This window comes from Erinaceus europaeus, chromosome 14 (genome assembly GCF_950295315.1).
Source record: "Erinaceus europaeus chromosome 14, mEriEur2.1, whole genome shotgun sequence".
Classification (NCBI taxonomy): Eukaryota; Metazoa; Chordata; class Mammalia; order Eulipotyphla; family Erinaceidae; genus Erinaceus; species Erinaceus europaeus.
Genome location: NC_080175.1, coordinates 46,294,420 through 46,306,884, shown reverse-complemented (window position 1 = coordinate 46,306,884; position 12,465 = coordinate 46,294,420). Strand labels below are relative to the sequence as shown.

General features: G+C 43.4%; 2 protein-coding genes across 3 annotated transcripts in view; both read left to right on the top strand.

Moving 5' to 3' along the window:
• The window catches only part of RNF213 (ring finger protein 213), a 143,431-nt gene that overhangs the window by 62,384 nt on the left and 68,582 nt on the right, over positions 1–12,465 (top strand). For both annotated transcript variants that reach the window (XM_016194823.2, XM_016194821.2), the window contains 3 exons: positions 6,355–6,528; positions 6,840–6,989; positions 10,229–10,821. In XM_016194823.2, coding sequence (XP_016050309.2) covers positions 6,355–6,528; positions 6,840–6,989; positions 10,229–10,821 — 917 coding nt within the window. The remainder of the gene's footprint in view (positions 1–6,354; positions 6,529–6,839; positions 6,990–10,228; positions 10,822–12,465) is intronic.
• Positions 2,491–5,407, top strand: LOC103127296 (polyadenylate-binding protein-interacting protein 1-like; the record flags this gene model as incomplete). The annotated part of the gene is made up of 2 exons (XM_060170974.1): positions 2,491–3,724; positions 5,385–5,407. Coding segments are annotated over exons 1-2 (1,068 nt in total), but the record flags the coding sequence as incomplete, so codon positions are not given.

The window sequence follows — 12,465 nt, the reverse complement described above, 5'->3', positions numbered from 1 at the left end:
TTTGGAGTCTCCATTTTGGAAAAAGCTTTTAGGTCTATTTTAGGTATATTCCAAGGGGGCCATGACTTTGCTAGCTTTCGCCTGCATTTGACATCTTTTTTTTTTTATCACTGTGAAAAAAAATTATTTATAAAATGAAAATATCAACAAGACTATAGGATAAGAGGGGTGAAAATCCACACAATTCCCACCACTGGTTTCGTACCCCATCTCCTCCTTTGAAGCTCTCCTAGTCTTTATCCCTCTGGGAACATAGGCCTAGGATCATTATGGTGTACAGAAGATGAAAGGTCTGGCTTTTGTAATTGCTTCTCCGCTGAACATGGGCACTGGCAGGTTAGTCCATACCCCCAGCCTGTCTCTATTTTAATGAGGAAACCTGTACAAAGGAATGTTGCAAGAAAAAAAATGTACCTGAAGATTCAAACGGGTTTATTGAAGATGCAGCATATAGTCTCTTCTTTTCTGTAGAGAAGCTCTTAATTTTTCCTAAACCTTTCCTCTCCAAGAGTCTTATTCAGAGTTTGGTGGTTATGTCTCTTAGTGTTGTTATTCTTTTTTTAACATTTTTTCCTTTACTGGGAATACATGTTTTACAGTCTCAACTAAATACAATAGTTTATACATACATAAGATTTCTCAGTTTTTAACATAACAATACAACCCCCACTAGGTCTTCTGTCTTCCTTTTCTAGGACCTGTACCTGTACCTCTCCCCTGAGTCTTTTACTTGAGTACAATACACCAAATCCATTCCAAGTTCTGATTAGTGTTTTTCAACTTCTGCCTGTGAGTGAGATCATCCCATATTCATCCTTCTGTTTCTGACTTATTTCACTTAACATGATTTCCTCAAGCTCCATCCAAGATGGGCTGAAAACGGTAAAATCACCATTTTTAATACCTGAGTAGTATTCCATTGTGTATATTGTGTATTCCAAAACTTGCTCAGTCACTCATCTGTTGTTGGACACTTGGGTTGCTTCCAGGTTTTGGCTATTACAAATTGCTCTGTTATGAACATAGGTATACACAAATCTTTTTGTATAGGTGTGTTTATATACTCTGAAAATGTCTAATAGTTCTAGTTTACCTATCTCCTCATTTAGCTCCCTCATTAATTTATTGATTTTCTGCCTGGATGATCTGCCCAACCTTGAGAGAGTGGGATGCTGAAGTCCCCTACTATGACTGTGTTGCTGTTAATATATTGCTGTAGCTCTTTCAGCAGATGTTTGATGCATTTAGATGGCTTCTCATTGGATGCATAGATGTTAATAATTGTTAAGTCCTCATGATTGACTGACCCTCTGAGCATTAAGTAATGCCCATCCCTACCTTTTAAAAATTTTATTTATTTTAAAGTCTATCATGTCATATATGAGAATAGCTGTTCCGGCCCTTTTTTGTAGTCCATTGGCTTGTATGGTAGTTTTCCATTTTTTTACTTTGAATCTGTGTTTGTCTTATTCAGTTAGGTGGGTTTCCTGCAGACAGCATATGGTTTTGTTGTGTGTTCTGACCCACCTAATATTCAGGTGTACCTAGGTTATTGTCCGGGAGAGATGGTGTCAAGAGAGATGGTTGAAAAAAGGACTAGATAGCTGAATCAGGGAAGAGAGTAGCTCCCAAAGATGGAGAAAGTATGTAAATATTGTTAACGGTAAACCCCATCAATTTGATCTGGAGCCCATATTCAACACAGGAGCCTATGTAACCTCTGCTTCCCTGTAGGTCTGAGCTCACATTCTGTGGTCATGGCTAGGAACATTCCAGGCTGCACTAACTTCAGGACCCATCTTCCTTGGGTAGTAGGTAGACTATGTTGTCCAACCTCCCTTTGGAGAATGTGCTGATCCACATTGAGGGCAAGGTCCTATAGGGACCCATAAAGGGGTCCATTATGTTGTTCCTGATGGAGATGACCAGTGACAGTGGTTAGAGGCATCTGTTAGAGGTCCAGGCACATTAAGTCTAAACAAAATCTTAAAAAAAAAAATTAGGGGCCAGATGGTGGCGCACCTGGTTGAGCACTCCTGTGGCAATGCACAAGGACCCAGGTTCAAGCCCCCGGTCCCTACCTGCAGAGGGAAAGCTTTGCGAGTGGTAAAGCAGGATTGCAGGTGTCTTTCTGTCTCTTTCCCTCTCTGTCTCTCCCTTCCATTTGATTTCTCACTGTCTCTATCCAATAAATAAATAAAGATAATAAAATTTAAAAAAAAATTAAAGGGGACTGGGCAGTAGCACAGTGGTTTAAGCACACATAGCATGAAATGTAAGGATTGACTTAAGGATCCTGGTTCAAGCTCCTGGCTCTGCACCTGCGGAGGCTGGGGGGTGGGGGTCACTTCACAATCGGTGAAGCAGATCTGCAGGTGTCTATCTTTCTCTTACCCTCCTCTCTCAATTTCCCTCTGTCCTATCCAACACTATCCAACAACAACAATAACAACAAGGTCAACAAAATGGGAAAAATGGCCTCCAGGAGCAGTGGATTCATAGTATAGGCACTGAGCCCCATTGATAACCTTGGAGGCAAAAATAATAATAATAATAATTATGAAGGGCTCTTCTCTCCTGAAAACCAGCAGACAAGGTCACCAGAACAAACAGTGAAGCCTGAGCACCCCACCTAGTGATTCACAAGATGACACTCCACAGCATAACTCTAAGTCAACCATGGCTAGACCCCAGGTGGTTGTAGTTCCTATATTAAAGGCGAAGTTGTCTATGAACGTTCCCGAATTTTGCCTATCAGGTTATTCTTCTAATTACACAGAATCCTCTGAAGATGGTTGTGAAGATTATCCCATTCTATCAAAATATGTTCAGGATTTTCTGAACCATCTTACAAAGCAGCCTGGAAGTTTTGAAACTGAAACTGAACAGTTTGCAGCCACGCTGAATGGCTGGATTACAACAGATGATGCTCTGCACCAACTTGTGAATCTCATCTATCAATGGGCCACGTCTGTCCCAAATTTCTCTCACACAGGAGCTCGTCTATGTAATTACCTGTCTTGGCATCTTACAATTCTCCCACAGAGTAGCAACTTCCACCAGCTGCTACTTCAAAGATGTTGCAGTGAATATGAACTTAAAGACCAAACTGCAAGTGGGGATGAAGTGACTCGAAGACGATTGCATGCACTTGCCCTCTTTTGGGGGGAACTTTATGTTAACCTGGAGGTTAAGGAAGCTAATATTAGGCAGGTTACAAGAGCACATGTGCTCCAGGTTGGTCTTCAGGAATTGCTGAATGCCCTCTTTTCTAATCCCGTGAATGACAACTTGATCTGTGTGGTAAAATTACTAAAGTTAACTGGATCAGTTTTGGAAGATGCCTGGAAGGAAAAAGGAAAGGACAATATGGAGGAAATTATTCAGAGAATTAAAGATGTTGTCCTAGATGCAAATTATAGCAGAGATGTCAGACAGATGCTCCTGAGACTGGTAGGGCTGCGGTCAAGTGACTGGGGCAGACTCTGGGCTATGTCCACTGACAGAGAAGCAGCACTGAAGAGGGGCCCTGAATCTTTTATGAATAGAACAATCTTTAATACATCTGATGGTGTACCTTTCACTGAGGCTGATACACATTTCCAAAAGAAATGTCCAAGCTATGGAAGAAATGAAACAGGTTTGTCCAAGGCTGCTGGCCCATTCTTGGATGATATTGATGACGAGATGGACCCAGAGATGGAAGAAGCTTATGACATTTTTTTTTTTTAGATATAAGTTGACTTTTTTTTATTTTCGCATTCATTCATTCCGTCTCTCCCTCTCTACCCCCACTTTGGTTTCTCTGTTTCTATCCAATAAATAAAAGAAAAAGCAAAAATGCCTGGAGGTGGATACCCCCTGCCTGCTGTGGGGGGCTGTGCTAGGTTATGACAATTTTTTTTGGAATTAGAGCATAAGCAAAAACTGTAAAGAAAAATTTCAGCACATTGGGTTTTATAAAGCAGTTTAGGTTACAATGATTTAGCAGAATACAGGGAGGCAAGAAAATCTGTCACACTTATCATCAAATTAAGGATATTGAGTTATGTTCCTAATGTCTGCAACTTTACTTTTTTTCCTTTATTGGGGGATTAATGTTTTACATTTGACAGTGAATACAATAGTTTGTACATGCATAACATTTCTCAGTTTTCCACATAACAATACAACCCCCACTTGCAATTTTAATTTTAACACTATTTGCCAAAATAAACTGTTCCATATATGTGTATATGTATGTATACATTTGTTTATTATGTAAAGTTAATTCTGTTTTGTTTATAGTAAAAAAAACAAAGAAAAATAAAATTATGAAAGTCCAGGCAGTACAGTACTGCACCTGGTTGAGTGCACATGCTACCAAGCACAAGGACCTGGGTTCAAGTCCCTTGTCCCCACGTGCAGGAGGGAAACTTCAGGAGTGGTGAAGCAGGTCTGCAGCTCTCTCTCTCTCTCTCTCTCTCTCTCTCTCTCTGTCTCTGTTTCTATCTCCCCCTTCTCAGTTTCTCCCTCTTTATATTCAAAAAATAATAAATAAATACTTATTTACTTATTTTCACCTCTAGGGTTATCACTGGGGCTCGATGCCTGCACAATGAATGCACTGCTCCTGTAGATTTTTATTAATTAACTAATTAATTAATTTTTTCATAGGACAGAGAGAAATTGAGAGAGGAGGAGGAAATAGAAAGAGAGAAAGACAGAAAGACACCTGTGAACCTGCTTCACCGCTTGTGAAGGTGGGGAGTCAGTAGCTTGAACCAGGATCTTTGAATGGGTTCTTATGCTCTGTATGCTTAACCTGGTGTGCCACCACCTGGTGTCCTATTTATTTGTTTTTTTATTGCCACCAGGGTTAATGCTAAGGCTCTGTGCTGGTACTATGAATCCACTGCTCCTGGCAGCCATTTTTTTCCTTTTCTTTCTTTTTTTTTTTTTAATTTATTTATTTTATTTGCCAGAGCACTGCTCAGCTCTGGCTTATGGTGGTGCAGGGGATTGAACCTGGGACTTTGGAGCCTCAGGCATGAGAGTCTTTTTGCATAACCATTATGCTATCTACCCCCTCCTTTTATTTCTTTATTCCTATTTTTTTAATTAGCTAGGGTAGAAAGAAACAGAAGTGAAGGGGAGATAGGAAGAGAGAAAGAGAGACACTTGCAGACCTACCTCACCACTTGTGAAGCATTCCTCCTATAGGTGGGGAGTGGGGGCTCAAACCCAGGTCCTGTGTGTGGTAACATGTGTGCTCAACTGGGTGCTCAACCTGGGTCCCCCAATAAATAAAATTTTTTAAAAATTGAACAAAACTGCTACATTTGTTTTAACTTAGCTTTTTAAGTTTTACTTTTTATGTCTTTCTGACCAAGACAGAGAAAAACGCAAAGAGAGAGAGAGAGAGAGAAGGGAGAAAGATAGACACCTGCAGCACTGCTCCACCACTTCACTAGCATCCTCCCCTGCATGTGGGGACTAAGGACTTGAACCCGTGTCCTTGGTCATGGTAATGTGTGCTCTATCTGGTGCATCACTGCCCGGCCTGTTCACTTTGTTTTTAAAGGAGCAGTGGAGTTTGTTCTTCATCTGGGAAGATAGACTTTCTGATGGGGAAGGTAACTATATTTTAAAGTTCCACCCCCAATACTGATCCTCAAACAAGACTCAGAATTTTGTAGGCAACGTACAGATGTGACCTCTCCTTGTCTTCCCAATCCCCCTTCAAATGGCCCCAAGCCCAGTGCTTTTGCTACAGGGATTCTCAGGAGAGGAGAGTTCTGAAGGCAGCTACCTGTAGTTTAAGAGAGGAGTCAGATTCCTGGAGGTACACAGGTGTCAAACAGCTAAGCGGTGCAGTTCTCCTGGCTGCTATCAGCCACCCAAGGAGTCTTTTTATGACTGAAGGGAACATGTGGAAGGAAGGACGAGGGAAGTGCACACTTTACCACATTTGAGGACGTGGTTTCAAACCTCCAGCACCACATAGGAGTGCCAATACAGGGAAAGTTGCACAAGTGGTGGAGTGGTGCTAAGTTCTCTCTTTCATGATTACAAAGGGAGTGAATACAGGTTGCTGGGAATGGTGGAATGGCATAGGCAGGAAGCCCTGGCACTAAATCAAAAGGAAAGTCTTGTGAGATGGACTTGGGTCAGCCTCCAGCAGCGAGGAGTGGGTAGTGAGTGAGAAGAACATCAACAAACGCAAGGGGCTCTGTCATGATTTGTGGGATACTTGGAACAGAGAAGTCAGGGGCTTCCTGCAGATTCTCACTACTAGAGGATACAGGATGGGGGGGGGTGCAAGGGAGCAAGGAGGGAACCCCACTGTTACAGCTCTGTTCTTCACCCACTCAGGAACCAAGGATAAAATCCTAGAGAATATTACAGAGGAAGGCAAGAAGCTGATGGCCATCGCCGACTCCGTGATCACCAAGGTGTCCAGTGACCTGCAGAGAAGGACCATCCTGATCGGACAGCTGGAACTGATCCTTGAGCACCGGAGCCAATTTCTCAGCATCTGGGAGCTGAGTTAAGATCGGGAAGACATGACTGGCAGGCACAGAGGGTGCCGGGTGGGGTGTGTGGAGGCAGTGGTCTTTTATGGCTGGAAGTCAACAAGGGGTCACTTCTAATGAAGTGGGGGTGGACAGTGTGTCGACTGTGTCTAGATCTGCTGCCCCCCCCCCCCATGCAGCATGTGGCATCTGCATGACCCAGAAAAGCACCAGACTTGCTCACTCCACATGGATGTGGGCCACAGAGGAAGGGGGAGAAAAGGTTGTCCAGAAAATGAGAAGTGACTTTGTTCTACTGGTCTCCCTTTTTTTCTTTCTCTCCAGAGAGAAAAAATCTTTCCCCTCAGGAGAAAAAACTGGAGCTAAAAGGCATGCTGGATGAGAGACAGGAAGAACTGAATTTTCTAAATAAAGAGAAAACATACATCAGCAGTCTCTTGAAGTTGTGTGGGAAGGTAGAAGACCTGATCAAAGGTGATATTCTTTTTAAAAGACATATGTATTTATTAAAGAGAGATGAAGGGAGGAGAGAGAGAGAGAGGAGAGAGGAGTGCTGCAGGTGTCTCTCTTTCTCTCTCCTCCCTTACTATGGCATATGTGTTGGGGATCAAACTTGTGAGCTTATACTTACTTGAGAGTCAGTTACTTTATCCACTGAGCCACCTCCAGGACCTTCAAAAGTAATGTTCTTAAGAATTAAAAGTGGGGGCCAGGTGGTGGAGCTCCTGGAGTGCACATGTTACAGTGTGCAAGGACCTGAGTTCGAGCCCCCAGTCCCCACCTGCATGGGGAAAGCTTCATGCGTAGTGAAGCAGTACTGCAGGTATCTCTCTGTCTCTCTTCCTCTCTATCCCCCTCATACTCTCAATTTTTGGCTGTCTCTATCCAATAAGCAAATAAAGATAATAAAAAAATTATGATCTGGGGCCCATATTCAACTTAGAAGCCTATGTGACCTCTGCATCCCTGTAGATCTGAGCTCACATTCTGTGGTCATGAGTAGGAACATTCCAAGCTGCCCTAATTTCAGAACCCATCTTCCTCAGTGGAAGATAGAGTATGTTGTCCAGCCTCCCTTCAGAGGATGGAACATTCTCTACCATTGTTGATCCACATTGAGGGCAAGGTCCTATGGGGGCCCACAAAAGGGTCTATATTGTTGTTCCTGATAGAGATGACCAGTAATAGTGGAGAGATTCTTACCCTATGGTTTTTGTCAGTGTTTCCTTTTTATAAATAAATATAAGAAAACAAAATAATTTTTTTTTAATTAAAATTGAGGAGCCCCAGGGCCAGGTGGTGGTGTACTCTGTGGAATCACATGTTTCCATGTGTGAGAGTCCAGGTGCAATCCCTCCACTCCATTCCCACCTGTAGGGAAGAAGCTTCACAAGTGGTGAAGCAGGTCTGTTGGTCTCTCTCTCTCTCTCTCTCCCTCTCCCTCTCTATCTACCCCTCCTTTCTCAATTTCTCTCTGTCCTTTCAAATAGAAAGAAAGAAGGAAAGGAAGGGAGGGAGGGAGGGCTGTTGGGAGTGGTGGATTCATTGTGCAGACACCAAGCCCTAGCCATAACCTTAGTGGCAATAAAAATGAAGTGAGTGTTCCCAGGAAAGAAGGGTCCAGGGAAGATACAAGGACACTATATCACAGTAGGATTGTTTTATTTTGGACTAGGGTATTTTTAATATGAATTCTTTTTTTAATTCATTAATAGGAAAGAGGAGAGAGAGAGAGAACAAAAGTATGGTTTTGGTGTATGCAATGTTGGGATAAAACTCAGGACCTTGTGCTTGAGAGTCCAACACTCTAATCACTAGAATGCTAATGTTTGTGACTTCTTTCCCCCCCCCCCTTTTGTTGCCCTTGTTGTAGCTTCGTTGTGGTTATTATTATTGCCCTTGTTGACGCATTTCGTTGTTGGATAGGACAGAGAGAAATGGAGAGAGGGGGGAAGACAGAGAAGGGGAGAGAAAGATAGACACCTGCAGACCTGCTTCACCGCCTGTGAAGCGACTCCCCTGCAGGTGGGGAGCCGGGGGCTCGAACCGGGATCCTTACGCCGGTTCCTGCGCTTTGCACCACATGCGCTTAACCCACTGCGCCACCGCCCAACCCCCTGTTTGTGACTTCTTAACTTAATTCTCCTTGTCCCTTGTGCTTGGGGGGATTTGCTTTTGTGCCTGGGGCCACATGCTTGAGTGCCTTCAAGTCTCAGCATTGTCCCTTGTGGGAAAAGGGGCCTTGGGCAGCTTCTAGTATGTCCTACACATATAGCTTTTCTTTCTCCCTTCTTTCCTTCCTTCATTCCTTCCTATTTTTCTTTTTCTGACATAGTAATTTATAAGATAATGGGTATAATTTTATACTACTCCTATTGCCAAAGTTCTTACCCTCTCCTCCAACAATAACCACCATGGTTCTCCCAAGGTCTTAGGTATGGATTGATTTTTTTTTACCCCCCAAGTTCCTGTGTTTGAATTCTTTAGATTCCACATGAGTGAAAGCATCCAGTTAGTTGTCCTTTATCTCTTTACTTACTTCAGTCAGCACAATCACCTCCAGTTCCATCCATTTTGTCCCAAAGGACACAATATCTTCTTTTTTAATTGCTAATTAGTACACCATGGAGGGTAAAACCCATAACTTCTTTACCTAGCCATCTCTCTCTTTAGCATTTAGGTTGTTTCTATACTTTAGCTATCACACATAACCTTTTCACTCCCCTTCCTTCCCAGTGGCATCAGAATTTTTATCTGCTTCTGCTTAAAGGCATAACCTAGCTCCACTATGACACTGCTCCAGTGGGGTGCACACAGCACCACAAGCAAGGACCAAGGTTCCACTCCAGGTCCCCACCTGCAGGGGGATCTTCATGGGTGATGGGGCAGTGCTGCAGGTGTCTCTCTTTCTCTCTCCTCCCTTACTTTCTCTCTCTCTTAAAAAGATGAAAAAGATATGGCACCTAACTACAGTTGAAAAAATAACTAAATAAACAAAAAACAAACTAATCCCTGTTCTGTCATCAGAGCAGGGGGAGGGAGTGAAAGTACGTGCCTTCCATCTGTCACCTCAAAGCAATGCTACTTTCTGTGGCCCAGAAACAGAAAAACAATTCTAGGAGAAGGGAAAGCTTGCTGACAAAAAGACAATTTTGGGGGTGGGGTGGGCTGTGGTGTGCTGGGCTAAATAAACATAGTACAAAGTGCAAGGACCCACACAAGGATCCAAGCTCAAGCCCCTGGCTCCCCACCTGCAGAAGTGATGCTTCACAAATGGTGGAGCTGATCTGCAGGTGTTTGTTTTTCTCTCTCCCTCTCTATCTTATCTTCCCCTCCTTTCTCAATTTCTATCCTATCCCAAAAAGAAGAAAAAATGGCTGCTAGGATCCCCAGAGATTACCCTGGAGGCAGAAAGAAAGAAAGAAAGAAAGAAAGAAAGAAAGAAAGAAAGAAAGAAAGAAAGAGGAAGGAAGGAAAGAAATAAAAAAGAAAGAAGGAAGGAAGGAAGGAAGGAAGGAAGGAAGGAAAGGAAGAAAGAAAGAAAGAAAGAAAGAAAGAAAGAAAGAAAGAAAGAAAGAAAGAAAGAAAGAAAGAAAGACAATGCCACCCAGTGTGTCTACTCCTTTGCTTCTTCCTTCAGAGCTGGGGAAGGGACAGTCAGGTGGCATTGGGATTAGAAGTCTGACTTCTCCCTTCTCTTGCGTTTTCAAAAGTGGACATTGAAAAGATTGCAGAAAAACATGCAGAAGACCTCAGCAGAAAAATGCTTAAGGATGTCTTGTTGACAATTCCATTGCCTACCTCTTTTGGGAGCCTGAAACAAGACATCCATTATGACCTGAGTTCTGACATCAAGAAAATGGCCAAGAAAGCCAATGCCCTGAAGGACAGCCACCTCTTCCAGGTCTTCTGGAAAGAGGAGGCAGCATCTCTGGGAGAGTCTGAGGACCTGGTGGAGAGTAACGCCATTTCACTGGAGGCCGTACACATGTACCTATTCTCTCCTTGCTTCAAACGGTTCATGGAACTGTACAAGGACCTCAGGTCGGGAGAGGTAACCCTGGCCAAAGTCGATGCCGTCTTCAAGGACTTTGTGCACAGAGATGACCAGCTGGCTTCTGAACTCCAGCTCATGTGTCACCAGGACAAAGACACTACTGGGCAGTGGATCCCTGAGCGTGTGGAGCAGATCCGAGAGTATCATCACCTGCATCAGGCAGTGAACTCGGCCAAGGTCATCCTGAAGGTCAAAGAAAATCTGGGCCTCAATGGCGACTTCTGTGTCCTCCAGAATTTGCTCAACTTTGTAAGTGATCCCTCAGGGACCCCTGGGGTGGGTATGAGGATCCAGGATCAGAGCCCCTTCTGCTTCTAGAAGCTGGCCCAGTGGGGTCACAGCCTTCTCAGGGAATTCTTTGCATTTCACTTGGGGTCTGAATACTCCAAAGGCTTGGCTTCTGACTTTGTTAGTAGTATAACTGCTGCTGGCTATGAGGTGTGTCCTTGGGTCCACAAGAAGAGCCAGAATTTGGGAAAGGGGGCAGAGAAGAAAGCTTACCTCAGAAGGCTCCCACGTTGCCAAGCACAGGACCCAGGCTCAAACCCCTAACCCACATGGAACTGGGGATAACTTTGGTGCTGTGGAGTCTCTCTTTCTATCCCTTTCTATCTGATTTCCTTTTATTTATTTGTTTGTTGTCTTCTCTAGAGATTCACTGCCCCAGGGCTGACCCTTCCCCCCCCCCCCACATAGACACAGAAAGAGGGGCTGGGTGGTGGCACAGCTGGTTGAGCACATATGTTACAATGTACAAGGACCTGGGTTCGATCCCTGGTTCCCACCTGCAAGGGAAAAGCTTTGCAAGTGGTGAAGTAGTGCTGTAGGTATCTCTTTTTTCTCTCCTTCTGTATCTCTTCCTTCTCTCTTGATATCTGGCTGTCTCTATCTATAATAATAATTTTTTTTAAGTTTTAAAAAATGGGCAGGGAAGATAGTATAATGGTTATTCAAATATACTCTCATGCTTGAGCCTCTCAAGTCCCAGGTTCAATACCCCACACCACCATAAGCCAGAGCTGAGCTGTGCTCTGGTAAAAAATAAATAAATATAAGAGAGACAGAAAGGCAGAAAGAGAGAGAGGGGGGTGGGAGAACAACATAATAGCTTCCTTCAGTGCAGGGACACATGGAAAATTAGTGCGCTATTCAAGTGAACTATTTTACTGGCCTTTTCTGTCTGAAAACAAACATTCAAAAACAGAGGAGCCTAGGCAATGACAACAACAAAAAAAAGAAAGAAAGAAAGAGGAATGGGAGGAGGAGAATTTTCGGAAAGGACAATGACATTATTATTATTTACAAAATCAGATATTTGTATGGAGTAATTAATCTGATCTCTCAAGTTGAAGAAGCAAAAAAATAAAATAAAAAGATTTTCTTGGTGGGGGGTGGAGCTCTCTTACCCAGTTAAGAACTGAGTCTTTTGCTTGCCCCACACATACACTCCAGGGGAGCCTGTAGAAGGTATATTGTGACTATATCATCATACAGGTGGGGTGAGGATGATAACAAGTGCAGCCTTTTTAATCAGATAATTTTTCCAAGTCATTTTTTGTGGTTAAGAGTGTTTTATGAGATTGCAGGATCACAGGGTACATAGCTCCACACCACACCCACCACCCTCCTAACAACCGTCACCACAGTTCTCACAGATTCTTAGTGACCGCTGCTGCTGTTCTTCATCCTCCTCCTTCTCCCCACTCCTTCCCTCTTCTCCTTTCTCCTTCCTCCTCCTTTCCCCTCTTCCTTTCCTCGTCCTCCTTCTCCTCCTTCCCCTTCCTTTTCCCTCCTCCTTCCTCCCTCCTGAAGTTCTCTAGATTCCACATATGTGTGAAACCAGTCAGTAGTTGTCCCTCATCTCTTTACTTATTTTGCTAAGCACAATCGCTT